Here is a 19,783-nt window from a genome sequence, read left to right on the forward strand (position 1 = left end):
TAATAATTAAGAATATATTTGTTATTTTTCCCCTTTTCTCTTTATATAAAAAAAATAACTATATTTTGAATTAAGAAATGAAGACGTTCCTAATTAAACAATGTTATTTTGTGTGTCTGAGTGAGTTTATAGTGGAGTTTCACATTGGGAGCCAAAAGCAGTAAGGGAGAACCTTGGCTGCCCGATCTGTTGATTGGACGGTTGAAGGTCATGGCAGATAAATGGGGTAGGAACATTCTGGAACAGGTACCGTTCTGGCACAAAGTAGCAGAATTTCCTTTAAAAGGCACATTGAGTCACCACTGCCTATTGATATTAGATGAAGACAAGTAATCCAAAATATAAATCAGCTGTTTTTAAGAATGTAATTGTAAACCCGATTACACGTCTTCTTTTTTTAAGTAATCCGGGTTGATTAGTTACTTTATTTTTTGGGTAATTTGGATGAACTAATCCCTGTTACATGTAATCCGTTACTACCCAACCCTGAACAGTGGTTTTCATCAGTATAGGATAATCTGGGAGAATCAATTGATCATCAGGAGTCGACTGTATATCATTACTCCATATACGAGATTAAATCAATACCATTTAATAAGATGCATTAGGTCAAAATTAATTATAAATACACTTGGACAAATGGATGAAGATTTTTTTTCAGACAGAATTTTTTTATTTTTATGTATCAATAACATCAGTTAGATTATTCTCTCATCGCCCCGAGAGACATTCCAAAACAAACAGATAAAATATATTATTTTTTTTATGATGTGAAAACATCAACAGACTTCAGACAGGATCGGCAGGTAGCCTAGCTGTTAAGGGGGTTGGACCAGTAACCGAAAGGTCGCTGGTTCAAATCCCAGAGCCGACTTGGTGAAAAATCTGTTGATGTACCCTTTGAGCAAGACACTTAACACTAATTGCTCCTTTAAGTCGTTCTGCATAAGAGCGTCTGCTAAATGACTAACGTAATAGCAGAGGGGTCTACTACCTAGCAGAATCAAGGATTTAGCTATTGATCTTTGATAAGCTACCAGAAATAACTACTGCTTTTCTGGTTCATTTAAAAAAAAAAATCTAAATTTATGTTTTTTTGTTTGTTGAATCAATTAGACCATGCCCATTTCAAGGCATGGCTAGCTGGCTAATTCCCATAATACTGGGATGCTACTCTTTGAACATTACCTCATTGTTCAAATGAAACTTTATTGGTATAAAACGTTTTACAAAAAGTAAATCCATCACACATTCATTTATTTGAAAAACCACAGCGTCAATAATCCAGAGTTGCTTTGTTTTTCTAAGTGTCCACATCCTGCCTTTTAATTCCCATCTGCTAACCGCAGATCCTCTTTGTCCTAACTAGATTTTAATCCTAATTTTCGTTGTTCTTGTTTTCATCCTGTTTTCTTTCTTTGTGGACGTTATTCACATGCTTCAGCAGATGAGCCTTACGAATGAATCTTTTACCACAGACTGAGCAGCCATGTTGTTTCTCTCCTGTGTGAGTCTGTCTATGCCTACTTAGGTCCCCCTTCTGATTGAAGCTTTTCCCACAGTCACCACAGCTAAATGGTTTCTCTCCTGTGTGAATCAGTATGTGTCTCCTTAGGTCCCCTTTCTGTCTGAAGTTTTTCCCGCAGTCACCACAGCTAAATGGTTTATCATCTGTGTGAGTCAGTTTGTGCCTCCCTAGGTCCCCTTTCTGACTAAAGCTTTTTCCACAGACACCACAGCTAAATGGTTTCTCTCTTGTGTGAATCAGTTTATGCCTGGTTAGGTTATTCTTGAGGCTGAAGCTTTTCCCACAGTCACCACAGCTAAATGATTTCTCTCCTGTGTGAATCAGTTTATGCCTGGTTAGGTTATTCTTGAGATTGAAGCTTTTCTCACAGTCACCACAGCTAAATGTTTTTTCTCCAGTGTGAGTCAGTTTATGCAAGTTTAGGGCACCCTTGTGACTGAAGCTTTTCTCACTGTCAGCACGGCTTAAAGATTTCTCTCCTTGGTGAATCCTCATGTGCTTGGGCAGAACTCCTTTGTATTTGAAGGTCTTGCCACAAACAGGGCAGGTGCAAGGTTTCCCACTGTGACAGAGTCGGACATGGGCCTTCAGTTTACAGGTAGAGTTGTAGCGTTTTTTGCAGAATCTACATTCACCGAGTCTCTTCTTGGTGAGAGTCACATGTCTCTGCAGATCAGCTTTCAGAGCAAATGTTTTACCACAGTCACGGCAGTGGTGAGTTTTTCTAGATGTGATGCTGGGTTTGGAACAGTGTTCCTCCAATGGTGGGCTGGGATCCAATGGTGGGCTGGGATCCAATGGTGGGCTGCTGTCAAGTCCTACTGGGTTGCTGCTTATGGCTGAGGCATTGTTTTGATTATCTGGAGGGTCACAGGGAATGTCCAGACCCCTTAGGTGGGTCACAGTGCCAAAAGGTTTCAGATCCACTGGTTCAGATTCACGCTCTCTGTTCTCCACAGTCTTGGTTTGACGAAGAGTCAAGGACCAAAGTGGGTCCTCCTGATCACATTCACTTTTCACACAGGGAGGAGTGAAATCTAAATCTATGATATCAGGCTCCACCCCTTGAAGCTGCTCTTCCTCCTGACTGCTCCTGAGTTCCTCCTGTTCCTCTTTAATCTGTGTGGGCTCTGGGTCCTCCTGTCCCAGACTGGGGCTCCACTCCTGCTCACAGTGCTGCTGCTCAGGGGGAACATCCTCTTCAGAGACAGAGAGCTGCAGGGAGTCTGGAGGGAAGGAGAGGAGGAGCAGAGGTTACCTATACCAGAAAGGAAGAAGCGAAGCGAGAGGGTTTACTCTGCCCAAAATCTTTCTACATTAAGCAGATCGTTAATTATTACTGTGTGGCTGCAGGATCTCTTCCAGATCTTTAGTCCCCTTCACTAAAAGAGCTGGAGCTTCCCGAAGCTTCTTTGCCATTCACTATGTGTCTATTCTACTACATGTAGAGAACAGGCTGTTCTGGTGCTCGTTTAATACAGGTAAATCGGTGTCAACAAGATCAAAGCATTGTACATAACAGAACCCAATTTATTAAAATAAAAAACAATCTTGAGGCTAAATAGTGCGCACCACTAGGCAAAATACACAGGTAGGATATGCTACAGCTTTTAAACACAATCTGCCCTAAAAATGTATTCACTCCATCATTCAACACAACACTGTAGGATACTTAAAAACAATACTGCATAACTCAGGAAGATCCAAAACGCATATACCCATGAAATTGACCGAGATCAAACGGTTACTATGCAGAATGACGCTGCATGGGATGTTTCACAGGTAAAACTTGGAAGAATTGTGATGCACGATTGAATGTGGTGGTGTTTTAGTCTTTAAGTAATGTTATACTATGCTATTATAGTCTGTTCTGTTATCTAGAATACTGTGACCATTATGCGATCACAGCATCTCACTCTCCATTGAATAGAGGCGGTTGATTTTTATAATATTCAAAAAAGTATTCAAATAATGAGATGTATCCACCAATCCAAAGAGAGGAATAGACAGCCTGACCATTCCGCTCTGTGGACAGTGAATCCCATTGTTAAGGCGGAGACATCTCATTATATCCAGTATTTCCAATTGTGTGTGATTGCGGCCCCCTTCGAGCATCCCGTTGGTTTCTTAATAAACGCCCCCCCCCGCCCAGCATCCCATTGGTTTCTTCATGAACGCCCCCCCCAGCATCCCATTGGTTTTTTCATGAACGCCCCCACCCAGCATCCCATTGGTTTCCTCATGAACGCCCCCACCCAGCATCCCATTGGTTTCTTCATGAACGCCCCCACCCAGCATCCCATTAGTTTCTTCATGAACGCCCCCACCCAGCATCCCATTGGTTTCTTCATGAACGACCCCACCCAGCATCCCACTGGTTTCTTCATAAACGCCCCCGCCCAGCATCCCATTGGTTTCTTCATAAACGCCCCCGCCCAGCATCCCATTGGTTTCTTCATGAACGCCCCACCCAGCATCCCATTGGTTGCTTCATGAACACCTCCCAGCATCCCGTTGGTTTCTTCATGAACCCCCCCTTCCCAGCATCCCGTTGGTTGCTTCATGAACGCCCCCAGCATCCCATTGGTTTCTTCATGAACGCCCCCACCCAGCATCCCATTGGTTGCTTCATGAACACCTCCCAGCATCCCGTTGGTTTCTTCATGAACCCCCCCCTTCCCAGCATCCCGTTGGTTGCTTCATGAACGCCCCCCAGCATCCCATTGGTTTCTTCATGAACGCCCCCACCCAGCATCCCATTGGTTGCTTCATGAACACCTCCCAGCATCCCGTTGGTTTCTTCATGAACCCCCCTTCCCAGCATCCCGTTGGTTGCTTCATGAACGCTCCCCAGCATCCCGTTGGTTTCTCCATGAACGCCCCCGATTGAGTATGACATCTTCATGCTTGTGTGACACTTTTAAATGTGTGTCAAAAGGGAAACGGAAGTATTATGTGAGTTTTTTTGCCCCCGCCTACTGTGTACCAGAGTCCTCCTTACCATCTAGCGGGAGGCAGGGGCGACACCAGTAGACAGTGTCCTTCACTCCCACTGCCGAAAAACTGCCCACATTACGGGAAAACAGTGCCCAAAAGATGGTTAGTTAGCTTGCTAGTTAGTTAGCGACACCGTGTGCTTGCTAGTTAGTTAGCGACACCGTGTGCTTGCTAGTTAGTTAGCGACACCGTGTGCTTTCTAGTTAGTTAGCGACACCGTGTGCTTGCTAGTTAGCGACACCGTGTGCTTGCTAGTTAGTTAGCGACACCGTGTGCTTGCTAGTTAGTTAGCGACACCGTGTGCTTGCTAGTTAGCTAGCGACACCGTGTGCTTGCTAGTTAGTTAGCGACACCGTGTGCTTGCTAGTTAGCTAGCGACACCGTGTGCTTGCTAGTTAGTTAGCGACACCGTGTGCTTGCTAGTTAGTTAGCGACACCGTGTGCTTGCTAGTTAGTTAGCGACACCGTGTGCTTTCTAGTTAGTGTCGCCCCGCCTACTGGAGTCCTCCTTACCAGCACACAGTGTCCTTCACTCGCGCTTCCCGAACACCTTCCCTCGACATCGTTAACAGGACTACGGGAAAACAGTGTCCGACAGTCGGGGCGAAGGTCTACCGGTGTACTAGCTAGCTACCAGTGTCAGCCCCACCTCTTCTTCTGTGGGGTTTATCTGCATACAACGTTATTTATGCATTATCGCCTCCTACTGTACTGGAGCGCCCCCGCCTGTCTTAGTTTAAAAAAAATAAAAATGTACCACTATATAATGCCCACATGCAGCAATGCCCCAAATTGCACCATTCTCTATATCTCTGCCTATACAGACTTTAGAGTCAATTTGAACCTTTAAGCCAGTTAAATCAGGACTACGTGAACTATAATTCTAATTCAATATTTGAAAACTAGAATCTATTTTTAAATGTCTCAATACATTTTAGAGAATAAGCTACTTATTTTTTTTAGAATCCTTTTTTGAATTACAAATTGAAATCACTTCTTGGTTTTCATGACAATGTTTTTCTCAAGATTAAAAACAACTTAATTAATTAAATGGTGATCAGGTAACAGTTTATCAATAAAATACAGTGGTGTAAAGTACTTAAGTAAAATACTGTAAAATACTACTTAAGTATTTATGACAACTTTTACTTTTTACATCCCTAAAGAAAATAATGTACTTTCTACTGCAAACATTTTCCCTGACACCCAAAATTACAGGAAATGGTGCAATGCACTAGAAGAGAAAATCCCTGGTCATTACAACAGCATCTGATCTGGCGGACTCACTAAACACAAATGCTTTGTTTGTAAATTATGTTGGGAGTGTGGCCCAGGCTATCCGTAAACTTTTGATACGTAAGTATATTTTAGCAATTACATTTCCTTGTGATACTTAAGACAAGTGTATTTAAAACCAAATACTTTTAGACTTTTACTCAAGTAGTATTTTACTGGGTGACTTTTATTTGAGTCATTTTCTATTAGGTATCTTTACTTTTACTCAAGTATGACAATTGTCTACTTTTTCCACAACTGATAAAACATAGCTATAGCTAGCTATCAGTAGCGCTACATACGAACCTATTCTACATAGTTGATTCCCCGGTGTCCTCCGCAGCAGTCTCCGTAGCCGATCATTCTCCTCCTGGTATTCTACTACCGTTTTCTCAACTTCCCCGAAAATCTCCACAGCAGCCGCCATTAAACGATCATTTAAAAACTCACGCAACAACTGTTGTTTAGACATTTTCAGTCGAATGAGAGTTTGGTAGCCTATTTAGATTAGTTAGTGTGTATTTGTTAACTCCACATAAGGAATGCAAAATCAAAACAAACACGTATCTAATCCAACTTCCATGTTCTAGTCAAGGAATTTGATAAAGTCCTTTGTTCAAGTTGGTGACGAGCCCAGAAACACACAACAGCGCCACCAGCTGGATGGGGGTTTACTACTGTGCAAGGCAGCCTACAGGCCAGTAGTGAAGGGAAACGATAACTACATGTTGACAAACAGTGGTTATCATAAATTATTAATCAGGAGTCGACAGTATATCATTACTCTATACAATATCAAATCAATAATCATGAATGAGCAGCATTATGTCAGAATTGTTGAGAAATGCTCTTTGACAAATGAAAGGAGTCCTTTTCTGTAATTGTATTTAATATAATGTATAAATTACAACATCCTGACCATTATGTCATCACCTCGAGAGACCATTACGTCATCACCTTAGAGACAGTCCAAATCAAACGACCAGATATTCCTGTTTCTAATAGAACATTCTACAGACTTTGTACAGCCTACCTGTGAATTTCCAACAATACTCTATACTGCTTAATCATTACCTCATCATTCAAATCAAACTTTATTTACATACAATGTTTTAAAACAGTAAATTCATCATAGATCTATTTACCAGTTTATGCATGGTAAGATTCTGCTTGAGACTGAAACTTATCCTGTGTCAGTCTTTATATGTGCAATTAGGTGCTCCTTGCAAATGAAGCCTTTACCGCAGTCACCACAGCTAAATGGTTTCTCTCATGTGTGAGTCAGTATGTACCTCCTTAAGTCCCCCTTCTGATTTGAAGCTTTTAAAAGCAAAAATTACAGCTGAATGTTTTCTGTCCTCTGTGAATGCATATGCAGTATGTCTGGTTAGTTGTTCCTTGAGATTGAAGCGTTTCTCACATTCACCACATTTAAATAGGTTCCCGCCTGTGTGAATCCTCATGTGCATGGACAGATTTCCTTTTTGTTTGTCACAAAATGGGCAAGTGCAGGGTTCCCCCATTGGTGTGTTTGAATCCAATGGTGGGCAGCTGTCAAGTCCAACTGTGTTACTACTTATACGGCTGAGCTGTGGCTGTAGGCATTGTTTTGATTGTCTGGAGGGTCAGAGGGAATTGCAACACCCCTTAGGTGGGTCACAGTGCCAAAAGGTTTGAGATCCACTGGTTTAGAGTCACTCTCTCTGTTCTCCACAGTCTGGTTTTGGGGAAGAGTCAAGGACCAAAGTGGGTCCTCCAGATCACATTCACTTTTCACACAGGAAGGAGTGAATATAAGCTCTCTGATATCAGCCTCCAGCCCTGGAAGCTGCTCTTCCTCCTGACTGGTCCTGACTTCCTCCTCTTCCTCTTTAATCTGTGTGGTCTCTGGGTCCTCCTAAAAACCATCAAGCACTATGATGAAACTGGCTCCCGTTTGGACCGCCACAGGAAAGGAAGACCCAGAGTCACCTCTGCTGCAGAGTATAAGTTAATTAGAGTTACCAGCCTCAGAAATTGTAGCCCAAATAAATGCTTTACAGAGTTCAAGTAGCAGACACATCTCAACATCAACTGTTCAGAGGAGACTGCGTGAATCAGGCCTTCATGGTCGAATTGCTGCAAAGAAACCACTACTAAAGGATACCAAGAAGAAGAAGATACTTGCTTGGGCCAAGAAATACAAGCAATGGACATTAGACTGGTAAAAATCTGTCCTTTGGTCTGATGAGTCCAAATTTGGTTCCAATCGCTGTGTCTTTGTGAGACGCAGAGTAGGTGAACGGATGATCTGCACATGTGTGGTTTCCACCGTGAAGCATGGAGGAGGAGGTGTGATAGTGTGGGGGGTGCTTTGCTGGTGACACTGTCAGTGATTTATTTAGAATTCAAGGCACACTTAACCAGCATGGCTACCACAGCATTCTGCAGCAATACGCCATCTCATCTGGTTTGCACTTAGTGGGATTATCCTATATTTTTCAACAGGACAATGACCCAACACACCTCCAGGCTGTGTAGGGGCTATTTGACCAAGAAGGAGAGTGATGGAGTGTTGCTTCAGATGACCTGGCCTCCACAATCACCCAACCTCAATCAAATTGAGATGGTTTGGGATAAGTTGGACCGCAGGGTGAAGGAAAAGCAGCCAACACGTGCTCAACATATGTGGGAATTCCTTCAAGACTGTTGGAAAAGCATTCCAGGTGAAGCTGCTTGAGAGAATGCCAAGAGTGTGCAAAGCTGTCCTCAAGGCAAAGGGTGGCTACTTTGAAGAATATAAAATATATTTTGATTTATTTAACACTTTTTTGGTGACTACATGATTCCATGTAGTTATTCCATGTATTATTTCATAGTTTTGATATCTTCACTATTATTCTACAATGTAAAAAATAAACAAAAACCCCTGAATGAGTTGGTGTGTCTAAACTTTTGACTGGTACTGTCTAGACGGTGGAGTTCAGTTTTCTCAGCTAGTCTAAAGTCCGTATAACCTCTAAACTCCTCTCCTTCCCTTCAGACTCCTTGCAGCTCTCCCTCGCCGTCTCTGAAGAGGAGGTTCCCCCTGAGCAGCAGCACTGTGAGCAGGAGTGGAGCCCCAATCTGGGGCAGGAGGACTCAGAGCCCACACAGATTAAAGAGGAAGAGGAGGAACTCAGGAACCAGTCAGGAGGAAGAGCAGCTTCAAGGGGTGGAGCCTGATATAGAGTTCCTATTCACTCCTCCCTGTGTAAAAAGTGAATTTGATCTGGAGGACCCACTTCAGTCCTTCACTCATCCCCAAACCCAAAATGTAGAGAACTGGGAGAGTTACTCTAAACCGGTGAATCCTAATCCTTTTGGCACTGTGACCAACCTAAAGGGTTTTGACATTGCCTGTGACCTTCCAGATAATCAATACAATGCCTACAGCCAGAGCTCAGCCATAAGGAGCGACCCAGAAGGACTTGACAGCAGCCAATCATTGGATCCCAACCCACCATTGGATTTGAATGCTCAAATCGGGGAACCTGCACCTGCCCCTTTTGTGGCAAGACCTTCTCTACAAACAAAAAGGAAATCTGTCCATGCACATGAGGTTTCACATCATTTAGCTGTGGTGACTGTGGGAAGAGCTTCAATCGCAAGGAGCACCTAACTGAACCTGCTCAGTCTGTGGTAAAATATTAGCTCGGAAGACTAATCTGCTGAAGCATATGGATAATATCCACAAAGAAAGAAAATCTTCTTTCAGAAGATGGGAATAAAAAGGCAGGATGTGGACAACACTCTTAGGAAAGGAAAGCAACTCCAGACCATTCATACTGTGGGTCTCAGATAAATAGATCTTTAATGAATTTAATGTCGTAAAACATTGTATGTAAATAAAGTTTGATTTGAATGATGAGGTAATGATTAAGCAGTATAGAGTATTGTAGGACATTCACATGTCTGCTGTACAACGTCTGCTCAATTTTCATTAGAAACAGTCAAATCTGGACGTTTGATTTGGACTGTCTTTAAGGTGATGACATAATGGTCTTTAAGGTGATGACGTAATGGTCTTTTAAGGTGATGACATAATGGTCTCTAAGGTGATGATGTAATGGTCTTTAAGGTGATGACATAATGGTCTTTAAGGTGATGACGTAATGGTCTCTAAGGTGATGACGTAATGGTCTCTAAGGTGATGACGTAATGGTCTTTAAGGTGATGACATAATGGTCTCTAAGGTGATGACGTAATGGTCTCTAAGGTGATGACATAATGGTCTCTAAGGTGATGACATAATGGTCTCTAAGGTGATGACGTAATGGTCTCTAAGGTGATGACGTAATGGTCTCTAAGGTGATGACGTAATGGTCTCTAAGGTGATGACGTAATGGTCTCTAAGGTGAAGACGTAATGGTCTCTAAGGTGATGACGTAATGGTCTCTAAGGTGATGACGTAATGGTCTCTAAGGTGATGACATAATGGTCGGGCTGATGTTATTGATACATTATATTAAATATAAATCCAGAAAAGGACTCCTTTCATTTGTCCAAGAGTATTTCTCATCAATTCTGACCTAATGCTGCTCATTCATGATATTGCTTTCATCTCGTATAGAGTAATGATAATCAGTTGATTGTCCCAGATCATCCTTTACTTATGATAACCTTTGTTTGTCAACATGTAGTTATCGTTTCCCTTCACTACTGGCCTGTATGCTGCCTTGCACAGTAGTAAACCCCCATCCAGCTGGTGGCGCTGTTGTGTGTTTCTGGGTTCGTCAACAACTAGAACGACGGATAAAAATTAAGATATTCCTTGACTAATACACGGAAGTAGGATTGGGAAAGAGTTTGCATTCATTGCGTGGAGTAAAGAAAGACATACCGACTGAACGGAACAGACTACCCAACTTTCATTCGACTGAAAATGTCTAAACTACAGTTGTTGCGTGTGTTTTTAAATGACCGTTTAACGGCGGCTGCTGTGGAGATTTTCGGGGCAGTTGAGAAAACGGTAGTAGAATACCAGGAGGAGAATGATCGGCTACGGAGACTGCTGCGGAGGACACCGGAGAATCAACTATGTAGAATAGGTTAGTATGTAGCGCTACTGATAGCTAGCTATAGTTCTACCTTATTGATATATTTAACTGATCACCATTTGATCCATTTGAAGAAGTTGTTTTTATATTTACCGCGCATGGATAAAAACTTTGCGTCATAAAAACCAGGAAGTTATTTGATTGTAACTTTTTAAAGGGCTCAAGATGGCGGCATGAGCCGGTGTAATATTTCTAGCTAAGGAACAATTTTAGGCTTTTCTCACAAAGTTTATAGTTTTAGACTGCAGTTGCAATTTGTGTTTTTTTTTTCTCACCAAAAATAATATCTAACCATACAATGTAGCTATTTTCAATAATTTTGTAATTAATCAAACCATTGAAATATTTTCACGATTTCCAACGAACAAGCTAGCTATCGAAAAGTTTCAACGTGTGTAGTTATTTTAGCCTGCTAACGTCTTCATAGCTAGTAGCATGGAATCAGGACATGACCAAACTGTTGCTGAGATAATGGATGTTGAAACTTCCAAGGAGAAGAGAGGCATTGTTGAAACTCACTCATATGCTTGCAGTGTAAAAAAAAAAAAAAAGGGGGGGGGGTGGTGAATGTGATTCCTACCCGAATACCCTAACCAAGGAGCAACTTCCAAAGAAGCTGAGAAGTGAACCATCAATGAGCCAACTACAGGACAACATCGCCTGCATCCTTACGGCTAACATCAAAGAGAGCGCAGATGACATCATGGATTTAGTGAAAAAGAACACTATCAGTATCTTTAACCTGAAGAAATTGATTGATTTCAATGCTGAGGAAGTAAAAACTCAAACAGTAGAACGCAACAGCGAAAGTTCAGATTGCAAAGCAGGAGAAAGAAACTCACTGAAATGGAGTCAAAGGTAAACGAGAATGACCGGTATAGTCGGAGATGGAATCTTCGAATTTATGGAATAGCAGAAAAATCTGACAAGAACATCAAAGCAAAAGTGAAGGACATTTGCAGGGCAATAGGAGGAGTGAAATGTTGGTTCTCTGGATGTAGTGCGCCGCCTGGGTAGGCTGAGAGATGGGGAAAACGACCAGCCACCACGACCAGTGATCATGAGATTCATCTCCAGCACAGCACAATGACTAGTTCAAGAAGAACAAGAAGGATCTGACAGCGTTTGACAGGGAAGCTCGGAATCGTCTGTGGCCAATGATTGAGAGAGCAAGGAAGGAAGGAAGGAAGGGAAAAGTGCATGCTTTGCGGGAGCAAAGGCTTTTGTTAATGGAAGGGAAATTCACGCTGACGCCTAGCTTGTTGACTGCTTGATTTATCAAGTGAGATGTGCAGGACTGAGTATTATTTGCATCTGATAAAACTTTATATTTCTTGAGGAAAGAGCATTGTTTGTGTGAACCAAACTTTTTTTATATACATTTTTTTATGGCAGGGAAATTCGCACCGACACTTAATGTTAGCTTGATGGCTATTTGTTTTACCAATCTATGGTACAATGTTATTTGCAATTGTATAAAAATATATAATTTAAGTCAACCACTTGCGTGGTGCAAAGGACTGTTTTTATTTGCAACTAGTAAGAACTTTTCTTTTTGTGAGAACCCGATTCATGTGAACGTATACAAGTTTAATATTCTTCATATAGTCACTGTGATGGTAAATGTCAATTTCTTTTTTTTCTATTAATGCCAGCGGAATCTGTAATATTTTGAAAAGGAAATCTTTATTTTTGTATTGTAAGGGTAAGAGTGCCGACTTTTTTATTTCATTCAAGAAACTCATGCCTGTTCCACAGATACTGCGTTTTGGAAGTGTCAGTGGGGGAATGATATTTGGTTTTCATTTGGTACTAATCGGTCAGCTGGTGTCGCTATTTTAATAGGCAACTTTAAGGGTCATGTATTGAGTCATGAAGCAGATAATACAGGGAGATTAATTATGCTATTGGTAGATGTCAACCTCATTCAATTCATTGTTGTAAAAACTTATGCTTCCAATAACAAGTCAAGTAACTGATTTTTTTTATTTAGAGACATTGAGAGGAAAATAAGTAAAATGTCTAAATTTCCATTGGCCAACGTAATATGGGGTGGGGATTTTGTGGGGTTGGTTTGGTGACTTTTTTTTTTTTTGCAGTCCAAACTTTATATATTGGTTGTACTAGCTCTGTAAAATTAGCTCACGGGACATCCCAAAGATGTAATATTGGCCGTGGCATTAGGCAGGGCTGCCCATCTAGTCCATTTTTATTGGTTACTCAAATTATGGCTCTTCATATCAAGAAAGGTAATTTTCAAGGTGTTTCAGCACTTGGCAATGAATTTAAACTATGTCAACTGGCTGATAACACCATATTTTTTTGAAAAAGGAATGAGGTTTCTAAAGCAGTTTCCTGTATTGAAGACTTTTCCTTAGTTTCGAGAATGAAAATTAATATCAAGGGTTGTGTTTTTTACAGGAAGTATATGGTATCCCAATTAAAGATAAGTAACCTTATCTTGAAATTGTTATATGCAAGGAGGAACAAGCCTCACTATTTACGAAAGATATTCTCTCTAATGCCCAAGAACAAGGAGGTCTTGAGGTTTTAGATTTCAATACTCTAAATAATACTTTTAAAATAAATTGGATTCTGACGTATGTTAAAACCTCTTACATCTAGTCGCCAATATCCAATGATAGAGCGTGGCGCGAATTACAAACTCCTCAAATCCAAAAACTTCAATTTTTCAAACATATGACTATTTTACAGCATTTTAAAGACAAGACTCTCCTTTATCTAACCACATTGTCCGATTTCAAAAAGTCTTTACAACGAAAGCAAAACATTAGATTATGTCAGGAGAGTACCCAGCCAGAAATAATCACACACCCATTTTTCAAGCTAGCATATAATGTCACAAAAACCAAAACCACAGCTAAATGCAGCACTAACCTTTGATCTTCATCAGATGACACTCCCAGGACATTGTTATACAATACATGCATGTTTTGTTCAATCAAGTTCATATTTATATAAAAAAACAGTTTTTTACATTAGCATGTGACGTTCAGAACTAGCATACCCACCGAACACTTCCGGTGAATTTACTAAATTACTCACAATAAACGTTCACAAAAAAATTATAGATACAGAACTCCTTTATGCAATCGCGGTTTCCGATTTTAAAATAGCTTTTCGGTGAAAGCACATTTTGCAATATTCTAAGTAGATAGCCCGGCATCACAGGGCTAGCTATTTAGACACCCACCAAGTTTAGCCCTCACCAAAGTCAGATTTACTATAAGAAAAATTGGATTACCTTTGCTGTTCTTCGTCAGAATGCACTCCCAGGACTTCTACTTCAACACCCAATGTTGTTTTGGTTCCAAATAATCCATAGTTATATCCAAATAGCTGCATTTTGTTCTTGCGTTCAAGACACTGTCCGAAGGGTGACGCGCCGGTGCGTATCGTGACAAAAAAATTCTAAATATTCCATTACCGTACTTTGAAGCATGTCAAACGCTGTTTAAAATACATTTTTGTGCGTTTTTTTTATTTTTTATTATTATTATTATTTTTTGGGGGTATTTTTTTCTCGTAAAATAGCGATAATATTCCGACCGGGAAACCTTGTTTTCGTTCAAACACTGAAAATAGAAAATGGAGTCTTCATATGCACGCGCGCACCCGTGTCATTGTTCTCAGAACGACCACTTTCCAAAAGCCCTACTGTTTTTCGCCCAGGGACTGCAGAGTCATCATTCCCCGTTCTGGCGCCTTCTGAGAGCCTATGGGAGCCTTAGAAAATGTCACGTTACAGCAGAGATCCTCTATTTTCCATAACGAGGCTATAGAAGGACAAGAAATGGTCAGACAGGGCACTTCCTGTATGGAATCTTCTCAGGTTTTGGCCTGCCATATGAGTTCTGTTATACTCACAGACACCATTCAAACAGTTTTAGAAACATTAGGGTGTTTTCTATCCAAATCTACTAATTATATGCATATTCTAGTTTCTGGGCAGGAGTAATAACCAGATTAAATCGGGTACGTTTTTTTATCCGGACGTGAAAATACTGCCCCCTATCCTAAACAGGTTAAGAACCAGAACAGTGTTTGGAATGTCTTCCCTACGTATTTATTTGACTCTGTTGGCGGTTTAGAATTTTTGCTTCGATGCAATTTTGATGTTGATAAAATCCCAGTAAAGTTGGCCAAATTCCATAAGCAGGCAATTTTAGCTTGGATGTTAGCGTATAAACACAATTTTTTCCCCTCACAGGTACGCTATATCGAACAAAAAATATATTTTTTAAATCGCATGTCTTTTTTTTCATAACTGGTTTGAGAATAAAATTATTTTGGTTGGTCAGTTACTGAATGAGGATGGATATCTACTCTCATATGGGGAATTTCTTGATAAGTTTAAAATTCCCATAACTCCCGAAAGAATATGAAATTGTTTTTGATGCGATTCCGAAGTGGGTTGTATGTCTTTTAAATTTCTCTGTGGTTGATGTAAGTAACATAGATTTACATGAAAATATATTCATTGGCAATATTAACATCAAAGATAAATGTAGTAATAAACAGATTAGGAATATTGTTTGTGATACTACAATTCCCTCAGCAAGATTCTTTTGGTCAAATATCTATGGTGATATACAATGGGGGAAAGCATGGAAAATTGCTAACAAATATTGTATCAGTAACAAGGTAAAGGAAGTTTCATTTAAAATGTTAAATAGAATTTATCCTGTGAAACATATTTTGGAAAGATTCAAGCTGAATATTGACTATAAATGTGATTTCTGTGGAATGGAGAAGGAGACCATTTTGCATTTGTTTTTTGCCTGTATTTATAGTAGAATGTTTTGGGATTGACATACAGAATTTTGTTACAAAAAGAATCGGACCGGTTGTACTATTTAATGGTTTTGATATACTGATTTATTTCTGAAATTCTGACATAGATAAAGATGTAGTATATTTAATTCAACTGCTAATAATACTAGGTACATTTCATATTCGCAAATGGTCTAATTCAAAAACTAACTTTTTTCACTTTATAAATTTAAACAATATGGCACTAGTTTAACTTCACTAGGGTAGGGGGCAGCATTTGGAATTTTGGATGAAAAGCGTGCCCAAATTAAACTGCCTGCTACTCGGGGCCAGAAGGTAGGATATGCATATTATTAGTAGATAGAAAACACTCTGAAGTTTCTAAAACTGTTTGAATGATGTCTGTGAGTATAACAGAACTCATATGGCAGGCAAAAACCTGAGAGAAATCCAACCAGGAAGTGTGGAAATCTGAGGTTTGTAGTTTTTCAAGTGATTGCCTATCCAGTATACAGTGTATTTGAGGTCATTTTGCACTTCCTAAGGCTTCCACTAGTTATCAACAGTCTTTAGAATGTTGTTTCATGCTTCTACTGTGAATGGGGAGAGAATAAGAGGTCTTGGAATCAGATGACTGAGAAAATGACATGAGCTCAGTGGCGCGCGCTCCCGTGAGAGTTAGCTGTGTTTCTTTTCTTTTTTGAAGACAAAGAAATCATCCAGTTGGAAGATTTATGATAACATCCTAAAGATTGATTCTATACATCGTTTGACATGTTTCTACGAACTGTAATATAACTTTTTTGACTTTTCGTCTGAACTTACTGCGTGAGCACAGTGCATTTGCATTACTCAACTGAACGCGCAAACAAAAAGGAGGTATTTGGACATATATATGGACTTTATCGAAACAAATGAACATTTATTGTGGAACTGGGTTTCCTGGGAGTGCATTCCGATGAAGATCATCAAAGGTAAGTGAATATTTATAATGCTATTTCTGAGTTTTGTTGACTCCACAAAATGGCGGGTTTGGTTTCGTGACTGAGCGCTGTACTCAGATTATTGCAAAGTTTGCTTTCGCTGTAAAGCTTTTTTGAAATCTGACACAGCGGTTGCATTAAGGAGAAGTGTATCTATAATTCTTTGAATAACAGTTGTATATTTTATCAACGTTTATGAGTATTTCTGTAAATTGATGTGCTCATTCACCAGAAGTTTTGGGAGGCAAAACATTTCTGGACATTACATGCCAATGTAAAATGTTTTTTTAAAATATAAATATGAACTTTATCGAGCAAAACGTACATGTATTGTGTAACATGAAGTCCTATGAGTGCCATCTGATGAAGATCATCAAAGGTTAGTGATTAATTTTAGCTGTATTTCTTGTTTTTGTGACGCCTCTCCTTGCTTGGAAAATGGCTGTGTTGTTTTTCTTGTCTAGGTGCTGTCCTGACATAATCTAATGCTATGCTTTCGCTGTAAAGCCTTTTTGAAATCGGACAATGTGGTTGGATTAACAAGAAGTTTATCTTTAAAATGGTGTAAAATAGTTGTATATTTGAGAAATTTGAATTAGGAGATTTTTGTTGTTTTGAACTTGGCGCCCTGCTATTTCACTGGCTGTTGGCGAGTGGGACGGTAGCGTCCCACCTGCCCAAGAGAGGTTAACTAAAATGAAAAACAAAAATGCATTTAAAACTTGTGTTAATGAATATGAATTGTTTGTTTAGGATTCCTGGCAATGTAAATAGTTTGTATGTATGCTTGTTTGCATGACTATTCGTCTTTTGTTATTTGTTTAATAAAAAAGAAAGTTACGTTTTAATAAAAATAAAAAACGTTATTAATAAATTGCTTCTTCTCTACAATTTATTGAGAAGTAATTGAAACTATATTATATTTTTCAGGTATTGATTTGGAATTATAGTTTACCTAGTCTTGAAGTTACTGGTTTATGAATTCAAGTTGACCACAACCCTGATATCTAAAGTCTCTATATAGGTAACCTCTTTTCCTTCTCTCATTCCCTCCAGACTCCATGCAGCTCTCTGGCTCTGGGGAGGAAGTTCCCCCTGAGCAGCAGCACTGTGAGCAGGAGTGGAGCCCCAGTCTGGGGCAGGAGGACCCAGAGCCCACGCAGAGTAAAGAGAAACAGGAGGAACTCAGGACCAGTCAGAAGAAAGAGCAGCTTCAAGGGGTGGAGCCTGATATCATAGATTTCATATTAACTCCTTCCTGTGTGAAAAGTGAATGTGATCTGGAGGACCCACTTTGGGATCTGAAACATTTTGGCACTGTGGCCCACATTAAGGGTCTCTACATTCCCTGTGACCCTCCAGATAATCAAAACAATGCCTCCAGCCACAGCTCAGCCTTAAGCAGTGACACAGTAGGACTTGATATCAGTCCACCATTGGATCCCAGCCCGCTATTGGAGAAACACTGTTCCAAACCCAGCACCACAGCTAGAAGAACTCACCACTGCCGTGATTGTGGTGAAACGTTTGCTCTGAAAGCTGACCTGCAGAGGCATGTGACTCTTACCAAGAAGAGACCCAGTGAATGTAGATTCTGCAAAAAACGCTACAACTCCACCTGTAAACTGAAGGCCCATGTCCGACTCTGTCACAGTGGGAAACCCTGCACCTGCCCTGTTTGTGGCAAGACCTTCAAACTCAAAGGAGGTCTGTCCAAGCACATGAGGATTCACACAGGAGAGAAATCCTTTAAATGTGTGCACTGTGGGAAGAGCTTCAATCGCAAGGAGCATCTAACCATGCATAAACTGACTCACACAGGAGAGAAATCATTTCCTTGTGGTGACTGTGGGAAGAGCTTCAATCGCAAGGAGCATCTAACCAGGCATAAACTGACTCACACAGGAGAGAAACCATTTAGCTGTGGTGACTGTGGGAAGAGCTTCAATCGCAAGGAACATCTAACCATGCATAAACTGACTCACACAAGAGAGAAACCTTTTATCTGTGGTGTCTGTGGGAAGAGCTTCACTCAGAAGATTAACCTGCTGACGCATGTGAAAAACATCCACAAAGGAAGAAAACAGGATGAAAACTGAAAGAAAACAATTACATTACAACTAAGATCTTCTGTCAGAAGATGGGAATAAAAAAGCAGGATGTGAGCAGAGCAACTTCCTGTTGGTCTCAGATAATTGGATGTGAGAAAGTTATGTAAACATTTTTATGAAATTAAGTTTGATTTGAATGATGAGGTAATGATCAAACACTACATAGTTTTGTAGGAAAGTCACAGCTCTGCTGTTCAGTGTTGATATTTTCACGTCATTATAACAGGAATTACTGATCGTTTGTTTTTGGAATGTCTCCCAGGGTGATGACAGGTGAATGCCTGAGTGAGTGTGCAAAGCTCTCATCAAAGGAAAGGGTGGCTACTTTGAAGAATCTCAAATATTAAACATATTTTGATTTTATTTAACACTTTTTAGGTTACGACATGATTCCATATGAGTTATTTCATAGTTTGTCTTCACTATTATTCTACAATGTAGAAAATAGTACAAATAAATGAAAAATCTTTGACTGGTGCTGTATGTACTGTATTATATTCTATGCGGCTCCATCATTGCTCATCCAAATATATACAGTTGAAGTCGGATGTTTACATACACCTTAGGCAAATACATTTAAACTCAGGTTTTCACAATTCCTGACATTTAATCCAAGTAAAAATTCCCTGTCTTAGGTCAGTTAGGATCACCACTTTATTTTAAGAATGTGAAATGTCAGAATAATAGTAGAGCGAGTGATTTATTTCAGCTTTTATTTCTTTCATCACATTCCCAGTGAGTCAGAAGTTTACATACACTCAATTAGTATTTGGTAGCATTGCCTTTAAATTGTTTAACTTGTGTCAAACATTTCGGGTAGCCTTCCACAAGCTTCCCACAATAAGTTGGGTGAATTTTGGCCCATTCCTCCTGACAGAGCTGGTGTAACTGAGTCAGGTTTGTAGGCCTCCTTGCTCGTACACGCTTTTTCAGTTCAGCCCACACATTTTCTATAGGATTGAGGTCAGGGCTTTGTGATGGCCACTCCAATACCTTGACTTTGTTGTCCTTAAGCCA

General features: G+C 40.1%; 2 protein-coding genes across 3 annotated transcripts; one reads left to right on the forward strand and one right to left on the reverse strand.

Moving 5' to 3' along the window:
• Positions 1 to 644: 644 nt before the first annotated feature.
• On the reverse strand, positions 645 to 6,416 carry LOC106578064 (zinc finger protein OZF). 2 transcript variants are annotated; one of them, XR_006760261.1, is made up of 2 exons: positions 5,039 to 5,199; positions 645 to 2,754 (listed from the first exon to the last, which is right to left on the reverse strand). XR_006760261.1 is itself a non-coding variant. In XM_014156633.2 (2 exons), the coding sequence occupies exons 1-2, from the start codon at positions 6,270 to 6,272 to the stop codon at positions 1,379 to 1,381; spliced, it is 1,542 nt and encodes a 513-aa protein (XP_014012108.2). In that variant the 5' UTR covers positions 6,273 to 6,416; the 3' UTR covers positions 645 to 1,378. The 2 variants fall into 2 exon arrangements, 1 of the variants encoding a protein (XP_014012108.2); XM_014156633.2 differs by lacking the exon at positions 5,039 to 5,199 and adding an exon at positions 6,107 to 6,416.
• On the forward strand, positions 5,705 to 19,187 carry LOC123723680 (zinc finger protein 677-like). The gene is made up of 3 exons (XM_045700544.1): positions 5,705 to 5,881; positions 8,823 to 10,869; positions 17,712 to 19,187. Exons 2-3 carry the CDS (start codon positions 10,704 to 10,706, stop codon positions 18,752 to 18,754), a joined length of 1,209 nt encoding a protein of 402 aa, XP_045556500.1. The 5' UTR covers positions 5,705 to 5,881; positions 8,823 to 10,703; the 3' UTR covers positions 18,755 to 19,187.
• The last annotated feature ends 596 nt before the right edge of the window (positions 19,188 to 19,783 follow it).

The sequence above is a fragment of the Salmo salar genome, chromosome ssa18 (assembly GCF_905237065.1).
Source record: "Salmo salar chromosome ssa18, Ssal_v3.1, whole genome shotgun sequence".
Classification (NCBI taxonomy): Eukaryota; Metazoa; Chordata; class Actinopteri; order Salmoniformes; family Salmonidae; genus Salmo; species Salmo salar.

Excerpts from the sequence above, each read along its gene's own strand:
- LOC123723680 (XM_045700544.1), top strand. The coding sequence starts at position 10,704 with ATGTCTAAACTACAGTTGTTGCGTGTGTTTTTAAATGACCGTTTAACG. Across the intron at positions 10,870-17,711 it reads GAATCAACTATGTAGAATAG|ACTCCATGCAGCTCTCTGGC; the intron begins GTTAGTATGTAG and ends CATTCCCTCCAG.
- LOC106578064 (XM_014156633.2), bottom strand. The coding sequence starts at position 6,272 with ATGTCTAAACAACAGTTGTTGCGTGAGTTTTTAAATGATCGTTTAATG. Across the intron at positions 2,755-6,106 it reads GAATCAACTATGTAGAATAG|ACTCCCTGCAGCTCTCTGTC; the intron begins GTTCGTATGTAG and ends CCTTCCCTCCAG.